Raw genomic sequence first — 20,961 nt, forward strand, 5'->3', positions numbered from 1 at the left:
GCAAAAGCAATGTCTGAAACTGGCAAAATCATATGTACTCCATTTAATTTACTGCGAAAGAAACTTATCTCTCAATTAAGTTTCATTCAGCAACTAATGGTAGTGGTGGTGTCGGTAAAATGCAGTCAGGTGATGCTGAGAATGTAAACGGAAGCAGAATACAAATGGCTCTTGGTCGCTTTGTTCATATTTTGTAATGTGATGATATGACAATAATATACATGCAATATAATTGGATACAGTAAAATAACAGTACAGTGTATTGTTATTGAAATGATTATTATTCTCAGTTCGAGTATATCTGTCGGTGTAACAAATTAACCTGAGTAATAAGCTAGCTAGCTAGCTCCCCCCCTAGTCTCTCTCTCTCTCTCTCTCTCTCTCTCTCTCTCTCTCTCTCTCTCTCTCTCTCTCTCTCTCTCTCTCTCTCTCTCTCTCTCTCTCTCTCTCTCTCTCTCTGATGCTGTTTCTTCCTCCACTAAGAAAAAATTCCAGTTTTAGAATTCCAGATGAAGGGTTGAAAACCTATGCTGACATTGACATAAACTGAATTCTCTCTCTCTCTCTCTCTCTCTCTCTCTCTCTCTCTCTCTCTCTCTCTCTCTCTCTCTCTTCTCTCCACTAAGAAAAAATTCCAGTTTTAGAATTCCAGATGAAGGGTTGAAAACCTATGCTGACATTGACATAAACTGAATCTCTCTCTCTCTCTCTCTCTCTCTCTCTCTCTCTCTCTCTCTCTCTCTCCACTAAGAAAAATTCCAGTTTTAGAATTCCAGATGAAGGGTTGAAAACCTATGCTGACATTGACATAAACTGAATCGAGAGATAGCTGATTGCTGACGTCATTTACCGTAACTTTCAAGTGTTTGTAAAGTTGTCAAATTGTTAAACCTTGCCATCTCAGTGGTTGCTCCCGTAAGTAAAAATAAAATACATTTTATTCATCCTTCATGCAGTGGAGGTCTTAAGAAAAAATACCACTCAATTAAAGCTGCTAAGTGGGTCCTGGCCACGGGTTACAGCTGCGGCTGAATAAAACTAATAATGGGCAGGCTGCAAAACATTCTGAAATAGAGGAAAACATTGTCTGGAACTAGCAAAATTACACTTACTGCTTTTACAATCAAGTAATCTGCATGTTTTAAATCCATCTTTGTTAATTTACGAGAAAAAGTATCTTCTAATTGTGTTTCTAACAGGTAATGGCAATGAAGATGTCAGTAGTACTCAGTCAGCCGAGATTTTGAGAATGTAAACAATATTTAATGCAAATGGTGTAGGGTCACAGTGTTTATATTCTGTAATACAATAACAGTATTATAATAATGCAATATTACTCTAATTGGGTACAGCAAGCAAAGCAACTTTTATTTAAATCATTATTATTATATAGTTGTACTGTTGGACATTTGCAAATGATTACTTTTCTCCCAAAAATGTTTTGGTGTTTAAAGCTTTTCAGTTTTTAGAATTATGGATAAGAGATCGTAAACCTGTATTGATCACTTTTGTAGTCATCATTATGTCTGCAGTATTTGTGAAATGTTACGGATTCTTCTAACTAAATCAAATGTGTGAGTTATGTCTTGGGAATATATATGTGAGTGAGTCCCTTTTGCCAAGGAGGAAGAGGACGAAGGTGGAACAGGGTCCCATGCACCGCAGCAGCACGAAACATACGCCTCGGAGGAAGAAGATGAAGATTCTGATGGTGAGGGCAACTTCATTGTGGATGATGATGGACAGCCCATCTCTAAGCCTAAAAGGAAAGGATTGGGTGACGAAGGTCTGGAAGCTGCCCGTGACATTTTTGGTTGTGACTTCGATTATGGAGAATTCGATCAGTATGAAGGTATCTCTCTCTCATTTTGTTTTAGATTATAAGGTTTCATTCATTTAAATTCAACCATAGAACACACCAATCTGACACAGACAAGTGGTAAACACTACTGATTCTCTCTCTATCCCTCTCTCTCACAATCAGATTGCCTTCTATTTATGATGGGTAGTTTTTATTAAGTCTAATATATATAAATTGAATAAACTGTGACAGCATAATATATATATTGAATATACTGTGACAGCATTGTATGTAAACTAAGAAGTTCCACCCTCTGCATTAAAAACTGCAGTGTTTGGTTTTACTGTTTCAAGTTAAACAAACTTTCAGTAAAGACAGCAAAATAGAACAAATGACCCAAAAGCAATCTCCATGCCTCATTTTTTTTTTTCTAATCCATCTGTACATGATTACTGTACAAACAGTTTAAGTGTTTTACACTCACATTTATTTTTTTTTCATATTCCTTTTCAGTCAAATGCTTGTATAGAAGAATAAAATTCTTAGTATGGACATTGAATAAAAAAAAACTTGATTTGAGCAACCCAAAAGTAGTCTCCATTTCCACCTCCTGTTTATGAATTCATGTATATAAATTTTGTTCAACAATTTTATAGTAAGCAACTGTTTCTCTGCTAAATAAAAATAATTAAAACCATTTAAAATTAAAGCAAAATATCCAAGCTGCATAGATATGAATGTGCAGTAGAGTAGTATAAAAACTGTTGTTAATGATGGTGAGTGGTACTCATGAAATGATGAATTTAGGAGTGAGTGGTAATTTTGAAACTGATTGTAGTAGTGAATCTACATACGGTATCACATATTGTACTAGTAAACTTGAAACAATGAAAATGAATGTGCTATACAGTATTGATTTATCTTAGAATATGACAGTAAATGTTTCCTGTACCTTTCACATCAGTGAATTCTGCCAAAGATGCATTGACCGGTAGAAAGGAAGAGGAGTTTCATGGTGTATTTTGAAATAATAAATTTGTTCAAATAGATTAACATGAGTGTAAAATACAGTCTCAGATTCAAACATGAGTGTAAAATATAAATAGTCGCAAATTCACTGTTGATAGATTACTGCTCACACACTCACTTTTAGGTATGGTTTTATTGTATGCTTTTGCTTGAACTTTAGAGGGTTAAGTATTTCTTTTATATTATTCCAATGGGTATCTTCCTCATACAGTACTCATCAGTGCGTTATTGTGTGATGAGGTAGCAAGTACATTTTCTGTACCTGGTATCATGCCAGCTGAAGTAGTTGTCATTTAACCAGTTGTTAAAATTTAGAATTTTTATTATTTTTTATTTTACAATAGTTGTTTAAACTGTGTATTTAAGTAGTCAAGTTATCGTAAGTAGAGGTTTGAATAAATATTTAGTAGCCTCATGACTTGCTCTTATAGTTTTCACAGGGTAATGTAATTTTGCCCTTGAAATGGAGAGACATGTTTGGTTATTATGTGTAAAATTGTTTAGGATTTTATGTTTAACATTTTAATGTAAGTAAATTTTTTTGGTAGACTGGGAGGAAGGTGAAGAGGACGAAGAGGATGAAGATGAAGACTATGAAGATGATGATGAGGATGGTAGGGAACGTCGTCGCTCTCGTAAGGAAAGAAAGACAGTGAAGAAGTCGATCTATGAGGTTAGTGTCTTGAAGTTTATTTGATTGTTAATACCTGTGATGTTATTTTGAACATTGCTGCTATATGAGCACTATAAAGAAGGAATATTAATAATGCTCATATTTGTCAATCCACGTAAAGGTATTTGAGCCAATTGAATTGGAGCGTGGCCATCTGACTGATCAAGATCAGCAGATTAGGAAGTTGGACATACCAGAAAGATTCCAGCTAAGACAGATTCCAGTAACACGAACTAGGAATGAAGGAGATGATAGGGCTTCTGATAAGGAGCTTGATCAAGAGGCCAAATGGATTTATCATCATGCTTTCTATAAGCCTTTTATTTCTAATCAGGTAAGAGAGTATATTTGGAAGGTTTGTCAGCCCATTTTTAGAATTATAGACTTTATGTATAATATGAAATAATTTTCTCTCTCTCTCTCTATTTATCTCTCTCTCTCACCAGTGTTGGCTGTTGTACCTTTTTCAATTCTTTCCACCCTGGAAAATATATTGTTATAGTCTTTAGCTTGTAATGAGTGTAAAATGTTTCCATTCCTAGTAACTGTTAGCATTGCCATTCGGGTAACCTTGCCCTTTGCTTGGGAGTGCTGTAACACACTTGTATTTACCCCGCAGGGGTTAGCGCTGCTAGTACACCATGAGACGTGCAGTGCAGGCATTACTAAATGGTGTATGCTGCATTCTTTACATCCTTAGCTGCACCCACTTCCATTCCTGCTTCTTGTCTTTAAATCTTGCTGTCCAACCACTAACTACTACAGTACTTGGTGCATCTGAGTTTTCTCTGATTTACACCTTTAGATCTTTTTACTTCCCCATTCCCAGCTCCCTCTTTTCACTATCTTAAATACTGAATGGCTGAAAGTGCCTCTTTGCTTGGGTTAACAACATAAATTTCATAAAATCTAGCACTTGTTTTTAAATTAGAGAATTATTAAAAATAAAATTTAGAAGTTTTAAGTTTCGTTCAGTTGTGTAATTAACAGTAAGAAATATGCTGTTCCATGCAAAATGGATTATGAAAATCAATATGGTGTACTTAGCCATAAATCATGAGAGTATTGCTAACTGCACATAAAATTTGTCATGCTATTTAGAATGCAATTCCGAATGCAAATCCTCTTAATTTCTCTGTTTTATAAAAATCTTGGTGAAGTAATATTATGTTCTTGATTTATTATGCAGTACTGTATTACTGTTTTAATCTTTGGATCATAAATGACCTTCTAACGCATTATCTCAAATTCGACTTTAGAGTCACTTATGACGCAGTAATTTGTCATTTGTGGCTATTTTTAATTTTTCAGTTTGACCTGTTTGTTTGGTTTTTTAACATTCGCGAAGTACAAGTATTTTGTTTTAGTGAGGATCATAGAATAGCAACTTCCCAGTTGGCAGACAAAGTAATATATTGCTTATTACAGTTCTGGGGCAGACAGGAGTAGGCAAGTTTTAATAACTGGAAATTAAAGGAACAATTTGGTTTTTAGTTTTAGTTTATAATATATACTCTGTCAGAATTTTTCATTATCTAGCGTTATTTATACCTATATGTACCATTATGTGTCTTTCTTGTTTCATTCTGCAGGCAAGGTTCTGCTCATTTTGTATTAACAATGAATACTTTTGTAAGATGGTAATTTTAAAATCATTAGAATCATTTACTTTCTTCAGTGTCTCGAGTTATTCTGCTGTTTTAGTCCTTATTGCTAATTTTTGTGTTTAAAAGCCTGAATGTTACCACATTTATATTCTGATTTTTCATTGCATGTATACCTGCTTTGAAGGGTAATTAATAGGCTATATGAATGTGAAGTCTATTCAAGATCTGAATTTTATTGATTAGTATCATTGCTTAATGAAGGCTTCAACATCATAAGGTGTTTGTTAGGCTACTGCAAACATGAAAATTCTTGCCTCTATAATTCATGTAGGCTAAACATACAAAATAAGCAGTAATACCTCCATTTAATGGACTTAATTATATATCAGCTACATTGTTAAGATTACTTTTTGCTATGTTGCCAATTGAGGTGTGATAAATTTTTAGACAAATCTAACTTGAATATAAAGTGTAAAGTACAGGTTTGTTTAAGTTTAGAATTGTGTGGAATTGCGGTCAGCCACAAGATATGTATAAATTCAAGTGCAGGCTATAATATAGTTTCTTGTTACTAACCAGAAAGCCAGGCCCCCCAATTTGAGATACTGCTGGAAACCTGTAAAATAACTTTGTTATTTTTAATTTTGTGTCTTAGGAGGGACGGGAAGAACGCCGGCATCGTCGTGATTTCAACATGATAAAAAAGATCTACAATGCCCTGGATTTGATGAGAAATTCTACGTGTGAAGTCCCTTTTATTGCATTCTATAGGAAAGAGGAAGTCCAGCCAGAATTGAATATCCATGATCTCTGGAAAGTCTATCGTTGGGATGAAAAGGTAATTGCAGTAAATGTACAGAAGTATTTGATTGCTTTCTTCTATATAAATTTGATATATATCAGTGTACCAATTTGTTATATCCTTGTTCATTGTTACTTCATCAGAGATATTATTGTAAGTTAATTTGGACAATGTGGTATTTTAGAGCATTAATAAAAATGTACCGTATACATTTTCTTGAAAAGTTTGATTTATAACATACATTACTAGTATTTCCCATTTCATTTGTTATAAAATGGTCCTTGACATGAGTTCTCTGATTTAAAATAACAGTATTAAGAAGGCTTTGCACTTCATGCACAGATTCATCAGTTCCCAGCTGCCAGTTTGGTTCATTTCCTCTTTTTTTCCCCAAATCATGAAAAGAGCTGTTGCCCTTCCACATAGAACCTAGGTTTGCTCTTTCATTAGTCACTGATCGCTGCATGGCTGTGGTCCTGTAGATGAAGATTAGACCCAAGATGGGGTCCTTTGTTAGTCATGGCAAGTTTTGCTTAACCTCTCTTTGAACCATTGATTCAGGCTTAACATGATCTCATTTTGCTGATACCCTTCTGTATTTAGGAACTTCTTGAACTCATATTGTAACACTTGCCAAGCTCCTCCCTAACAAAAAAGTTTCCCACTTGAGATTGAATGGGCTAGTGACTGTCCCTCTCTTCCATTCTTCCTTCCTCTACAAGACAGCAGTCAGGTCAAGTGATGGACAGGCTAGGATTCAGGTATAGACTACACTGTCAGATATCCTATCTCTGTCTTAGAGCTTTGGCTCATAAGGTCTGACTCCCTCTGCTCTCCTTTTTAAGAAGGGTTAAACTGTTATCGGAATCCTTCAGTTCAAGATTGACCAAGTTATTAAGTGCCTTCCAACTTTGGTTACCCTATCTAGAGTGAGAGTTCGGGAACATCTCACAATAGCTCAGTGTCCTATCAGTCTTGCATCCTTATGCCAGACTGTATAGAAGGTTACAGAAGTCATTTTTCCTCTTCACAATTGTGACCAGGAGCATGGCATTTCTAGATGGAAATTAAACTTGCTGACCATTTGAGAGACTAAGGAGTGGTTTCTTATGTACAGTAAAGCATTGGTTTGTGTTCCTTCAGGAGCAAATCAAAAATTTTTCAAGTGATTTTTGCTATTACTAGGTATACAAACCAGAGCCTTTTATCATAATCAGCCTCAACCACCCTGTGCAGTTTCTAATGCCAAAGGGAAAAGTGCTTAATGACAGCTAGATTTACCACAAGTTAACTATCTTGTTACAGAGTTTCAGTGACCTATTCCAGCTTGTGCTCAGGAACATCGGTACGTAAATGGCCCTGGTTTTTATACTTAGGAGAAATACATGTGTGATTTTTCAATAATTGTTTATGCATAAAAACTTGTTTCATCGTAACAATTTTAGTTTTCTGTAAAAGAAAACTATTGAGGTGGCCTTGTCCATCTGCACTTTTGCTGTCTGTCCTCAGATCTTAAAAACTACTGAGGCTAGAGGGCTACAAATTGGTATGTTGATCATCCACTTTCCAGTCATCAAACATAACAAATTGCAGTCCTTTAACCTCAGTAGTTTTTATTTTATTTAAGGTTAAAGTTAGCCATGATCGTGCATCTGGCAATGCTATAGGACAGGCCACCACTGGGCTATGGTTGAAAGTTTCATGGGAATCAGCTCATACAGCATTATACCGAGACCACTGAAAGATGGATCTATTTTTGGTGGCCTTGATTATATGCTGTACAGAATTGATTGCGCCGAAGAAACTTCGGCGCATTTTTTACTTCTTTCATATACAAACTAATTATCTTTGAATATTGAGCTCCTCTGCCTCACTGGTTTCATAACATTGCACTACATGAACTCATGTTGTTTGAAAAACTTGAGTGTCTGGGGTATATGAAGATAACAAATTTGGGCTAATGGTTATGTATGAACATATTTTTATAAATGATTAGATATTTAAGCACTTCAGGCTAATGTATTATTCAACTTGGATAGATTAGTTGGGCAGAGAGTGGAGAGTGCTTGTTTGTACAATATGCATATTATAGGTCAGCAGAAAGTAGTAGAAGTTCTTCATAGATAGAAGGCATTCCAAATTTCAAAGTAATAAAAATCCATAATCTTGCTGTGACATCAGACAAGACCAATATATTTTTTTATTGGGCATTGAAGTAAAGTAGCCAGGTGATTCATTTTTACAGTTAACCAAGAGTTAGTGGATATTTTGTCTAATTAACGTATTTTAAATTTATACTACAGAATTGTGTATGCATCTTTTCCTTTTTAAAAGTGTTCTATTCTATACTAATAATGTTACTTTTTGTGTCCAAATATTTATTTTTCTGTAGTATTTCTAATTACATCCATGGTATCATTGGGACTCTTCCTTAGGTTAACTTAGCTTCAGATAGGAAATTCTTTGACAAAACTAAATTAAACATTTAGTTGTCAACTTGTCACGAACCAATGATACACTTAGAAACGTGTGGGTAATGTAGGATTATTCTTTTCAAGAGTTATTTTATTTTTTGTAGTTTCCACATTATTCATCATAGCATACAAAATGTTTTTATATCCCAAAAGCTGTTGTGGTATGTATTTGCAATTGAAATCACGTTTGGTATTAGTAATGCTATTAGTGACAGAAGATCAAAGGAAAACTTGATGTGACTCTAAAGGGAAGGAACCTCAATAGATAAATAGGAAAGATATAACCAAATAAAATTTAATTATTCAGTCAATTGATAAACAACAACAACAATAATAATAATATAATAATAATAGTAATAGTTTTTATTATTATTATATATTATTAATATGATTGAAATAAAGGAAGAGTAGGGGCAGTTCTCAGATGACATATTAAATGAAAGAGTTTGATTATGAACTTTATTGAAGCGTGATTAGTCACTAGGCAGTAACTTTCTATATGTAGCTGTCCTGCAATAAGTAGTCATTGCTCTCAGAATTTAGTTAATTATTTAATCTTTTTTTAAAACTTTTGTATACTTATGATTCTGTGATATTCAATAAAAGCCCAAGGACTTATGTTTTTTCTTGGGTAACATCAAGTCTTCAAGTCAGATTATTTTAAATATTCATTTAGTAAGTGTTATAGATAGATATTGGCCTTGGCAAGAAAGTAGTTTCAATATTGACTTATCTGAGATGGATTTTATTTTATGTTGTTTCAATATACATTTTGTTTTTTTCCCATTTTTATCCATTTTTCATTAGTGGTTAAAAAAAATTAGAGTATGGAAGTTTTAGCTGTCATTTAGAAGGTGCAGAGAATGATGTCCTGCTATTGTTTATCTTCCAGTGGTGCCAGTTGCAACGTCGGAAGGAAAATCTTCGAACTACTTTCCAGAAGATGTCAGAGTACCAAGGAGACATTATTATGAAAGACCTTGATGCTCCGTTACCAGATTCTTTCCGTATGCTGAGTGAAGAAGATATTGAGAAGTAAGCTGGGCCTGTTATCATTTAAATAATCACTATTTTGCCAAAAATAATGTCAGTTGAAAATGTATGTAAATATGAGCTTATGTAAGCTGGGGCTATATTGTACTGTAACCTTGGGCAGATTTAGATGCATTTTATTTTTTCTATTCTTTTACCCCTTGTCTGTATTTTGTATCTTGTAGTCATTTTCTGTTTTATGATAATGTATACTGTACATGGTGTCTGAAAATGTCCCTACCTCTGGGTGAACCTGGACACCCTAGGGGTGACTTTGGACTGGCATAAAAAAACTCAGGTGAATGGCCCACACTCATGTCCCAATCTTTCCAAACATTTTTGGGAAGAATTCAAACATTTGCAGATTTTAAAAAGTGCCACAGAAATAAAAAATTTTAGACTCACCTTGAATCAGTGCACCTGAAATGATCACAGAATTAATAGTGAAGCCACTAAAAAACAATTATGGTTAAAAATAATTCATAACAAGCAGACATATTTTGGCAAGCAGACATATTTTGGTTTCATATGAATATAAAACAAACTTTAGATTCTGGAAATAATTTGGTTTTCACATAAACTAACTGGATTATATAATATTACAACACTCTTTTGACACAAGTTGATGTAAATTTTTTGGCTTTGTACTATGTGTAAATTAAAAGCTATTTTGAGCACGTGAACATGGCTTGTTCTTGCTGATGTACGTTTGTAGTAGCTTTTCTGTTTTGCTGATGCTAGGATTTTCATCTTAATTATTATGGGACCTCATTGGTTCAGAAAATGGAGAACATAGTTATTCTTGCACTGGAGATGGGAGATCAGGTTTAAGGAATTGCACCTCTTTGTCAACTTTAGTGCTTTCCCAGATCTTCAGTCTTCCCTCGTTGTTGGGATGGTTGATGACCCATAAATTGCTTGATCAAAGGAAATGCACAAAGTATTCTAAGGGGAATAGGATGTTCTACTGAAACAGACTTTTGCACCTTGAGTTTTTTTTTTTTTTTTTTTTTTATCTTATAACTGATTTCTCTGAAGTATTCCAATTGGTGTTTTCTGTATGTGACAAGAAAATATGCCCCTTTTCATGGGATTTAATTTTAGTAATTTCTAATATGATGATTTTTTAATGATTAGAAGTATATTTATTGGTGTGGTGCTGGTAGATAGCCTGAGTGGTATCTTATAGGCAAAAGTTGGTTGAAAATGACATCTTTGGAAAGCACTTCAACATGCACTAGGTTTAATCAAAAGATTTATAAGTCAGCATGTTTGACTGCCCACTGTCATGACTTAACTGTTGCAAGGCCATTGAGAGTTTACTGTATTTTTGTCTTTTTCAATTTAATGATAACCCATGTTAAAGTATGTTTCTTGTAATTACTGTACATCAACTTCATCTTGTGCTTATTTTATCCTTTATTTCCTCCTGTGTTTTCAGGATAGAGGAAATTGAGACATCAGAGCAATTCAATGATTGCTACAAACAGTTTCTCTTGTATTATGGGAAGGACCAAACTGAAATGCGGGCACACATCAAGGCAAAACAGAAAGAAAAGAGTAGTACAACTCGAGTAACAAGAACAATTAAGGTTTGTCATCAAATTTTTTAAGTTTTGTTTACCCTTAATGTTTATGGAAATTGTCAAGCCAGTTATAGAAGTTTATAATACTTTTATTGAAAATCTCATGCACTCTAAACCTCCCCAGGTAATGAAAAAAGTCAAAAGAAAAAAGAAGAAAAAGAAGAACTTAATCATAGAGGATGATGATGAAGATGAAGTGGAAAAAGACAAGGAAAAAGAAAGTTCCGAGGCAGACGGAGAATCAGGAGATAAAGAAAAGGATGAAGATAAAGAGAAATCTGAAGATGGTGCTGACAAAGAAAAGAGTGAAGAAGATGTGGAGAAGGATAAAGAAGATAAGGAAGGAGAAGAAAATGATGTGGACAGCACCAAGAAAGGCAAATCAAAAGATGATGATGATGATGATGATACAGAATCAGAGGAAGAAGTGGAGACAGAGGTTGAGGAGGAAGTTGAAGATGAAGTCCAGGAGCCAGAAGAAGATGCAGAGGATTTGAAGAAGGCAGTTCGTCGTCATGAGTATGAATTATTAAGAAGAGCAGGTATTGGTAAGTATGCAATTTTTACTTGTTAATTATGGATAATAGGAATTTTGGGAAGTTACATTGGATAAAGAGTTGATGGGTGCAAGCTGTAGTATTATATGTGACGTAAATGATTATTCCTGAATGCGTGTCGACCATCCTATTTCAGTGTTTTTGAGTGTAATATAACATGTTTCCAGTCAATGCTGGATTTATTCAGTAATGACATGAAACTAACTTTGTATTACCCACAGCCATCAAGCTGTAAACAGGACAGTTTTTTCTTTTGCAGTGTTCCATCTACAGTGTTCATACAAGAATACAAACCTTCAACTTTTATGTGGGTAAACCTTTGGTGAGATTTGGTCTGGTTGTTGAGGCTTGGTAATATGTTAGTTAACTAGTGGTATGTGAGTGAGAAGCCACTTGCTCGCTTTAAAAACCGAGTCCTTTCTTTTTTCAGCCACCTTGCTTTATACACTTTTCTGCTTTACTCTTGTTGACATTTGTTGAAGATTTGTTGAATTTTTTGTACTTTTTTGGTTTGAAAGGTTACTGACTCTGGCTTGTTTGTTGACTGTCGATGTCTATGATAAAAATTATTTCTGACACTTTTCCTTCAAAGAATGATGAGTGTAGGAGCCAGGGCATGTATGTGTATGTGTTTGCGAGGTTCATTTCCTATATATCCGTTGACTTGCTGGTTTTTTGTAGAGGTCAGGAGCGTACACTGTCTCTTAACTGCGCCTCTCTTGGTCACCTCTCGAGTGGAAGAAGTATAGGTCAAGACAAAGGAAGACGAGGAAAACACCATTGGTGTCTTCAGAGGGAATACACTGCCTTTCTCTCTTGCTCCTTCCTGCACTTCACTGGCTGTAACCCATGTTCCTGCAGTTGGGATGGTCTTCTCTCTTTGTTCAGTCCTAGGAGGGTATGTGTAGACTGGATGGGAATCCACTCCATTTCCTCCTGGCTGGAAACTGGGTCAGTGCAGTGCCAGTATCCACCCCCACTTTGGTTCCTCCATCTGTGTTGATCGGTTTGAGGCATCCCCAGGTGACAAAGGAACTGCATAAGGCTTTGGGTATTCTGAGAGACCCCTTCATGTACTCCTCCCTGAAACTTTGGCTTTGGCCAAAAGATCTTCACCTGCATCAGTCTTAGTGGATCTCACTGCCTTGGCAATTGGTTCTCTAACTAAGACTGTGCACACCAGCATTGCTGCAGTTTCTATGACTTGTTGTAGACTCCCTAGCAGCTCCTGTTCTCATTCAGGGATGCCTGCTTTGATTCCAGCCTTGCTGAATGTGCCCTTAGGAGGACAAAGAACCACTCATGCTTCACCCCCCTCCTCCTCTTCCTCCTCCTGTTCCCTGTCATCTTTATGCTCCCTCTTCTGCCACCTTCTTACTTTCCTTCCCGTCTTCTCCATTCATTGACCTGCAGAAGCTTAGGAAGGAGGCTTGGAAGCCTTCTCATGGCCATCATTCTTCTGCTAAGAGTGATGATGATTTCAGCACCCCTTTCATGGAGGCAAGTGGGTCTGTACATTAGCCTGCTTGTGATCAATCTCCATTTGTGTGTCCGCTCATGGTAAGTCCCTGGTTGCCTGGAGGCACTATAATGAAGTCATTGGATGCATTCATAAGCAGAATGGCCCTGAAGAAGTGACCAGGGCTACTCCTCAGCACACATGTCCGCTGTTGAGTGCGCCTGGGAGTTTGTCGTGGTGTCCTCTTTGTCTTCTCAGTTACCTTGGTCTCAGCTTGCATGACCTGTGATGGAGATGGTAGATTCTCTGATATTCAGAGTGGAGAATCCCTCCAGTTGCTCTTCCAAGCTAGTTCCCCAGCCTCTTACACAGCAGGGAAAATATTTGCACCCCAGAGGATGCCAAGACATGCCCCCTACATGCAGAAGGGTTTGTTTCTTGGCTCTAGAAGCAGAAGTTGTGTAATTGGTCTCTGGTTTTCCTCAGATCAAAGCTTTATCATGATAGTATCTCTCTAAAGTTTGAAGGTTTTTGGAGACAGGAGGAAGAACATTGAACTCTCCCATCTTCTCGACCCATTAATGTGTGGGATATCTTTGTCTTGAATAGGCATCACTGTATAGTGTTTGCAGCCTTTTTTTCAAGAAAGGTTACAGATTGGTCTTGGATACATGATATCTGTTCTTTTGTTTTTCCAACTTCCTAGTACCATACCATTATGCAGAAGACCACTTACTTGGTCCTGCAGTATTTTGTTTATACTCCCACTCAAGAGGGTTAAAAGATACTGTGTTTACATGAAGGGTTCTCAGGGTGTGACATTCTCTATAGAGGCTTCAGCTAAAGTGAACTTAGCAAATCAGAGTTGCATTCTCCTTTTTGAAGCTTTGAAAGACATTAGTTGGGATGCCGGTATCACTCCCAAGAATTCTCACTCAGATCCCTACATGTTTCATGTAGAGAAACATTCTGGGGAGCTTTTGTAGTTATGGGTTTTTGTGAAAAAAGGTCAATTTTTTAAAATTTAATTTGTTCCTTAAATGAAAAACAAATGATGGAATAACTCTCTTCCCAGTCCCTCTATTTCTTTCAGTTCATAGTTGAGATGACATGAGAGAAGGTGTTTCTTACAGGAGACTGTTGGATCCTCTCATGCTTATGCAGTACAACTGTTTTCCCAAGGGTAATTCATGCATGTGAACATTTTGAAGACATGAATGCTGGCTAATTTTAGGTGATGGGGTTTTATAGAAAAAATTGTCCAAAAAATGATGTATTGAAGTATGTACAGGTGACCTGGACTGAGGGCCAAATTGTAGGACAAAAGGCTGATAGATGTATGTACATTTTTGTCCTTCCATACCATTATTAAATATGAAGAATTGTGACGATAATGCCTGACAATACTAGCTGGTATATTGGAGGAAAAAGCTGTAATCTCACTACTGTATTTCAAGATTAAAATCTCTGCTTTAGTGTAATTGAGTAAATTTTATTACTGGAGACTTTAACATCTGGAAATGAGGATTCTTTATGTTATTAATAGGTTAGACACCTCCGTTACAGAATTAACTTTAATTACAATTTTCCTAGTAATCAGTGATCTGTGATCATCATCACATATCTCAAGCCTATACATTTGCCCTGTTTTATTGATATGAACCTTGTTCATCTATATTTTGCAGACAGTTTGGCCAAAAAGTTTGGTCTCACTCCTGAACAGTACAGTCATAATGTTCGAGACAGTTATCAACGTTATGATGTTGAACAGTGTCAGGAGGAGCCTTTGAAGGAAGCAGAAAAATATATTAATAAGTAAGTATCAGACAGCCAGCTGTCTTTTGTAATTTGACGTAATTTCACATTGTTTTAAAATTGGAACTCTCATTTTGGTAAAGCATTTACTTGTCATGGTTTAGATGTCCTCTTTAAGCCATTTTGATTTGGGTCTAATCATTCTCAAAAAATTTAGTTCTGAATCAATTACTACTTGGTGTTTCTCATTTTTGCTGTCAACACTTGTATTTATATTTGTTTCAGGATGTGTAGTACTCCAGAAAGAGTGCTTGAAGCTGCTGTCAGGATGGTTGGTTGGCAGTTGGCTTGTGAACCTTTAGTGCGAAGAAGTATACGCGAGACCTATTTTGAAAGGGCCAAAATCAATATCAGACCAACTCCTCATGGCAAGAAGTTGATAGATGAACATCATCCTTTGTATTCACTTAAATATGTTACTAGCAAACCTGTGACAGATTTACAAGGAGACCAGTTCCTACGCCTTAAGTGTGGTGTTGAAGACAAGCTAGTAACAGTTTCCTTTGCTGATACTGTGGAAGGCAACACTTCGAGGAATTATTTAGATGAACTTAAGCAGCTTTATTATCGAGATGAATTTTCTAAAATAGTACAGGATTGGAATGAATTGAGAGGTAGAGCTGTAACTTTTGCCTGTAAGCGTGTTATTGAGGACTTGAAAAGAGAGCTTTCCCAGCGATTGTTAGAGGAAGCAAAACTTCATGTTATTGAACAATGTTGCAGTAAACTTTACAACTGGATCAAAGTAGGTCCTTACAACCCTGGTGATTTTACAGATGAAGATGAAGATGACTGGGATACTTCAAAAGGGTTCCGTGTGTTTTCAATTGCCTATGTTCCAGATTTGTCCCAGGCTGCCTTTGGTAGCTGTATTGACATAGATGGCGATTGTTGTGAGTACATTCGTCTCCCTCACTTGCTCAAACGACGTGATGCTTACAATGAACGAGATGCCATGGCCAAGGAAAATGACATCCGTAGAATACAAGATTTTATAATGCGCCGGAAGCCACATGTTGTTGCAGTAAGTGGCGAGTCTCGAGAAGCTCTGATGGTGCAGGAGGATTTGGTACAAATTCTGAAAGATTTAGAAGAGCAGGAACAATTCCCTAAAATAAATGTTGAGATTATTGATAATGACTTAGCTGATATTTATTCCATATCCAAGAAGGGTGAAGCAGACTTCCTTGATTATCCTCCTCTACTTCGCCAGGCAATATCTATTGGTCGCAGGGTTCAAGACCCATTGATTGAATTCTCACAGCTTTGTAATCCAGATGATGAGTTGCTCAATTTAAAGTTCCATCCTCTGCAGTCACAGATAACAGAAGCTGAACTTCTGGATGCACTGTACATAGAATTTGTTAATCGCACAAATGAAGTTGGTGTAGATTTGAATCGTGCTGTGGCGTATCCTTACACACAAAATCTGGTGCAATTCATTTGTGGGTTAGGTCCACGAAAGGCAAATCTTCTCTTGAAGACAATGAAGCAGAATAACCAGCGTCTTGAAAACAGAAATCAATTGGTTGTGAACTTCCATATGGGTCCAAAAGTATTTATTAACTGTGCAGGTTTTATAAAGATTGACACAAATGCCTTGGGTGACAGTGAAAATTATATTGAAGTTCTAGATTCTACGAGAATTCACCCAGAAGCCTACGACTGGGCTAGAAAGATGGCTGTAGATGCCTTAGAGTATGAAGATGAAGAAGGCAAACCAGCTGAAGCTCTAGAAGAAATTTTGGAAACTCCCGACCGCCTTAGTGAACTTGACCTGGAAGCCTTTGCTACAGAACTTCAGAATCAGGGCTTTGGCAAGAAAAACACCACCTTATATGATATCAGGCATGAGTTGAATTATAGATACAAAGACTTCCGAACTCCTTATCAATCACCAACTGCAGATGAAGTTTTTAATATGCTGACTAAAGAGTCACCTGAGACCTTCTATGTTGGGAAGTTAGTGCAAGTGACAGTTACTAACTTTCTTCATAGAAAACCACGTGGAGATCAACTTGACAATGCCAATCCAGTCAGAAACGAAGATACCGGCCTCTGGCAATGCCCCTTCTGTTTAAAGAATGACTTTCCAGAACTCAGTGAAGTATGGAATCATTTTGATGCGGGAGACTGTCCAGGTCAAGCAATAGGTATAAGAGTGCGTCTAGATAATGGGATTTCTGGTTTTATCAACATAAAAAATTTGTCTGATAAGACTGTCACTAATCCTGCTGAAAGAGTAAAAAGAAGGGGTCTTGTTTTATGTCGTATCATGAAAATTGATCCTGAAAAGTTTTCAGTTGAACTTACTTCACGTACGTCAGATTTGCAGGATCGTGACAACAAGTGGAAAGCACCAAAAGACCCATACTATGACCTTCATTTAGAAGAGGAAGATACAAATGTTGATAGACAAAAGAAAGAGAAAAGGAAAACCCAATATCAGAAACGTGTCATTGCTCATCCTGCCTTCCGTAATATCGATTACAATGAAGCAGAAAAAGTGATGCAACAACTTGAACAGGGAGATGTCATCATTAGGCCATCTAGTAAGGGAAATGATCACCTTACAGCTACGTGGAAAGTTACCGATGGTATTTGTCAGCATATTGATATTTTAGAACAGGACAAACAAAATGATTTCTCCTTGGGTCAGAAGCTGTGGATTGGCAGTGAAGAGTTTGAAGACTTGGATGAAATCATTACCAGACACATTTTACCAATGGCAAGCAATGTACGTCAGATTTTAGAATATAAATACTACAAGGAATCTATAATGGGCAACAAGGATAAAGCAAAGGAGTGGTTGTTTATGGAAAAGAAAAAAACTCCAAAGAACATACCTTATGTTTTCTCTGCCAGGAAAGATCTCCCAGGAAAGTTTATGCTGTCATATCTACCTAGAGATGTAGTTAAACATGAGTTTGTTACTGTCAATCCTGAAGGTTTTAGGTTTAGAGGAAAATTGCAATACTCAAGCTTAGCTGGGCTTCTGAAGTGGTTTAAAATAAATTTCCGTAGAGCCATTCCCACAACCCCAGGTATGGTATCAACACGTACACCTTACATGACAGGAACAACTCCAAACATCATGGCAGTTGATCCTTCAACAATTCAGAAAGTGGCTCAGAACCTCAATCCTCACATGTTGCATAATCTCTCCCAGGCAGCCACAAATACTCCATATGGTGGCCAGACTCCAGGTGCCTTCTCGCAAGGATATTCTAACTATGCCAACACACCTTATACGCCATCTGGTCAAACACCTTTCATGACACCATATACCACGCCTGGTCCATCTAACACTCCACGGTATGGAGGATCACAGACCCCATCCTATAACCCTGGAAGTCGTACTCCATCTCATCGTCCATCTGGTGGAATGACTCCTCAACATTCACGGTCAGTGCCCTCTGCCAGCTCCCGTTCAGACCAAATGGATTGGAAAATGGCAGCAGCTGCTTGGGTGCAGGCTAAAGGAGGCAGCAGTAGTAATGTTGGAAGAACGACTCCCAGACATCATGATGCTGGTAGAACTACGCCACGTTATATGGAGCCTCGTGATAGTAGGTATCAGTCAAGCTCTGGATATTCTGAAAGTGCTGGTCGTCACACACCAAGATATGGGGATCGTACACCAAGATCATACCATGATTATGATAATCCTAGGGCAAATTCTGCTCGCTCAACCCCTAAAACTATCCATTCTCCAACTAACATGAGTATCGGTGGTGACCAAACACCTCTTTACGATGAGTAGATCAGAAATATACTTAATGGTTTTCAGGCCATGCTTTTTATTTCATGCAAATTGCTGTACATGTTGAGCATGTTATAATATTCAATTCTTTTTGTAAAATAAATCATGTTGGATCATTAAGTTGGCTTTCTTTGTAAGTGGGAACTTGCTGAAGAATGGTGTTATTCCTTTTCTTGAATTATAACCATTCATGTCTTTCCTTGTTTTTGTATTTGTTAATTATCCCAGAACTCTGTGTAGCTGGAAGGAAAATACTTTACAATACTATCACGAGAATATCATTTTTTAGCAGGTGGAAAAATAGTTTTCGTCATTAGTGTTTTAGATCTGACCTGTACAGCTAACTGCTTGAACTGCATTGCGAGAAACTACATGCTTACACATACTATCCAGTTGAGTGGTAATACCCATTTGGATAAAAGTGTAATACTGTATATGAAGATTATTAAATGTGGGTTTATTTTATTGTGTATGACATTCTCTAATTATGTAAACTTACCTTGTATAGTCTGCACTAGTTTAGGGTAATTTTGTTAGCTCTTTGGGAGTAGTGTCAGTTTTCAGTGGAGTCCATGTAAGTCATATTAGAAAGTTGAAGCCTGTGCAGGCCTGCTGTGGTTGAAGGGTATGCCAACATGCCAGCTCGGTTACATTGTGATATAAATACAGGATAGAAATTTTGGGCTTTTGTAACATACTTGTGGAAAATTATCAATGACAGCTAATGCTTGTTTCTGTTACAAGTTTTGTACAGCACCAATAGCATTTAACAGTTTGTGAAGGGGTCACTGTGTCACATTTAGAAAGAGCTCAAAATTTATATAAAGGGTTCATGATAGATATATTGTTGCATATTGATCCCCATCTTAAACTGCTTAAAAAACACGAGTCTGGTTAATCCTTTTGGAAATTATATTTGGGATGATATCATTTTATAAATAAGATATTTTGTATTTGAACTTTAAATGCTTCAAGAAATTGAAGAATCTGTGACCAGTGTTTTTGTTTTAAGTAGAACTTGGGGTAGGTTTTAAAATTATGATCTCAGGTCCTGTACAGAAATTTCTCAGGAAGTAAGGATAATTTCTTGGTCTAAGCGCAAGATGTGACTGGCAATAGAAAGTCTTTGCCAATCTTTGATGGATAATTTGGTCTCAGCGCAAGATGTGACTGGCAGTAAAAAGTCTTTGCCAATCTTTGATGGATAATTTTCTCACTTTGTGTCTCATGCTGAGGAAAATCTACAGCTAATTTTTCCACTGAAATCTTTTATTTTTATTTTTGCCATACATATAATAATGAGAAAGTCATTGAGAAATTGTGGTTGAATAGATGTGGAGAGAGTTTCAGCAGAGAAATGTTTGGTAATTGGTTTTTTAAGATATACTGAAACAGATTGGGTAAGAAAACTGAAAAATGAGTGGAATGCAACACATTCAGGTCACTTGTGATTCATTTTTCAATTAGACTTTATGAAAGTACTGTAAGGTGCATTCCAACTTGTATTCATACTTTATTAAATTGGCAGACAGAAGAAAATCATGTATATAAGCACAAAACATTTTTTAAGACATTAAGATAGGACTCCTTCCAGGTAGAGTTTAAATTTCCTTATACAGTATATGTAAGTGCTTACCATTTTTAATACCATACCTTTGTAATTGGTTTCTCCTTATTAAAATTTTGCTAAGTATTATGTGCTCCCCATAAATGCAGAGTAAGTTGCTCCATGTTCACTAAGCTTCTGTGATCTGAACCATAATGAATAAAAACTATTGGAAATGTTGGTCTTTTATATTGAACATTTAGTCTTACTGAATTTCTGGGGTAGCAAGTGTATGGAATATTTTTTCACCACCACATAGATTGTTGCAGGTTTTCAATATTAATGTTATTACTTGTTGGTAACACACACATGCATACACTCATGCAACAAACCAAAGTATTACAACATTACCATTTTTTATGTAAATATTTGTGTTAACTGACCCCTGTTTAATATTTTCAGTTGTTTTTCACAAATATAACATAAATGGATTCTGTTTCATGTGAATGTGTGTAGGTTTTTAATAATAACAACAACAATAATAATGATAACACATTTTACTGCCAAGATCATTCTAGATGACGCAAAATGAAAGAATGACTTATGATACTTGGTTTGGGACACCCCCAAGGTCAGACTGTTGCCCACTTGTTTGGCTTTGAGTTCATCAGGAAATTAATAAGGTATTTCATTCATGTAATTATTCAGATTCATATAACTGCCTAAGATAAATAGCCAGGCTATTTTGTATTCAAGCAGTTAACAAAGATGACTTATTTTGTATTCAAGCAGTTAACAAAGATGACTGAGATTAAAG

General features: G+C 36.3%; 1 protein-coding gene across 6 annotated transcripts in view; it reads left to right on the forward strand.

Annotated features, from left to right (window-relative positions):
• Spt6 (transcription elongation factor Spt6) overlaps positions 1-20,381 on the forward strand; it is a 62,443-nt gene extending 42,062 nt beyond the window's left edge. For 3 of the 6 annotated variants that reach the window (XM_067134309.1, XM_067134301.1, XM_067134268.1), the window contains exons 5-13: positions 1,624-1,852; positions 3,379-3,503; positions 3,625-3,837; positions 5,766-5,948; positions 9,279-9,421; positions 10,860-11,010; positions 11,129-11,552; positions 14,706-14,835; positions 15,061-20,381. In XM_067134309.1, the coding sequence (XP_066990410.1) occupies positions 1,624-1,852; positions 3,379-3,503; positions 3,625-3,837; positions 5,766-5,948; positions 9,279-9,421; positions 10,860-11,010; positions 11,129-11,552; positions 14,706-14,835; positions 15,061-18,598 (5,136 nt within the window). In that variant the 3' untranslated portion in view covers positions 18,599-20,381. The remainder of the gene's footprint in view (positions 1-1,623; positions 1,853-3,378; positions 3,504-3,624; positions 3,838-5,765; positions 5,949-9,278; positions 9,422-10,859; positions 11,011-11,128; positions 11,553-14,705; positions 14,836-15,060) is intronic. The other 3 variants (XM_067134275.1, XM_067134292.1, XM_067134284.1) reach the window with 1 other exon arrangement.
• The last annotated feature ends 580 nt before the right edge of the window (positions 20,382-20,961 follow it).

Source organism: Macrobrachium rosenbergii, chromosome 3, assembly GCF_040412425.1.
Source record: "Macrobrachium rosenbergii isolate ZJJX-2024 chromosome 3, ASM4041242v1, whole genome shotgun sequence".
Lineage (NCBI taxonomy): Eukaryota > Metazoa > Arthropoda > Malacostraca > Decapoda > Palaemonidae > Macrobrachium > Macrobrachium rosenbergii.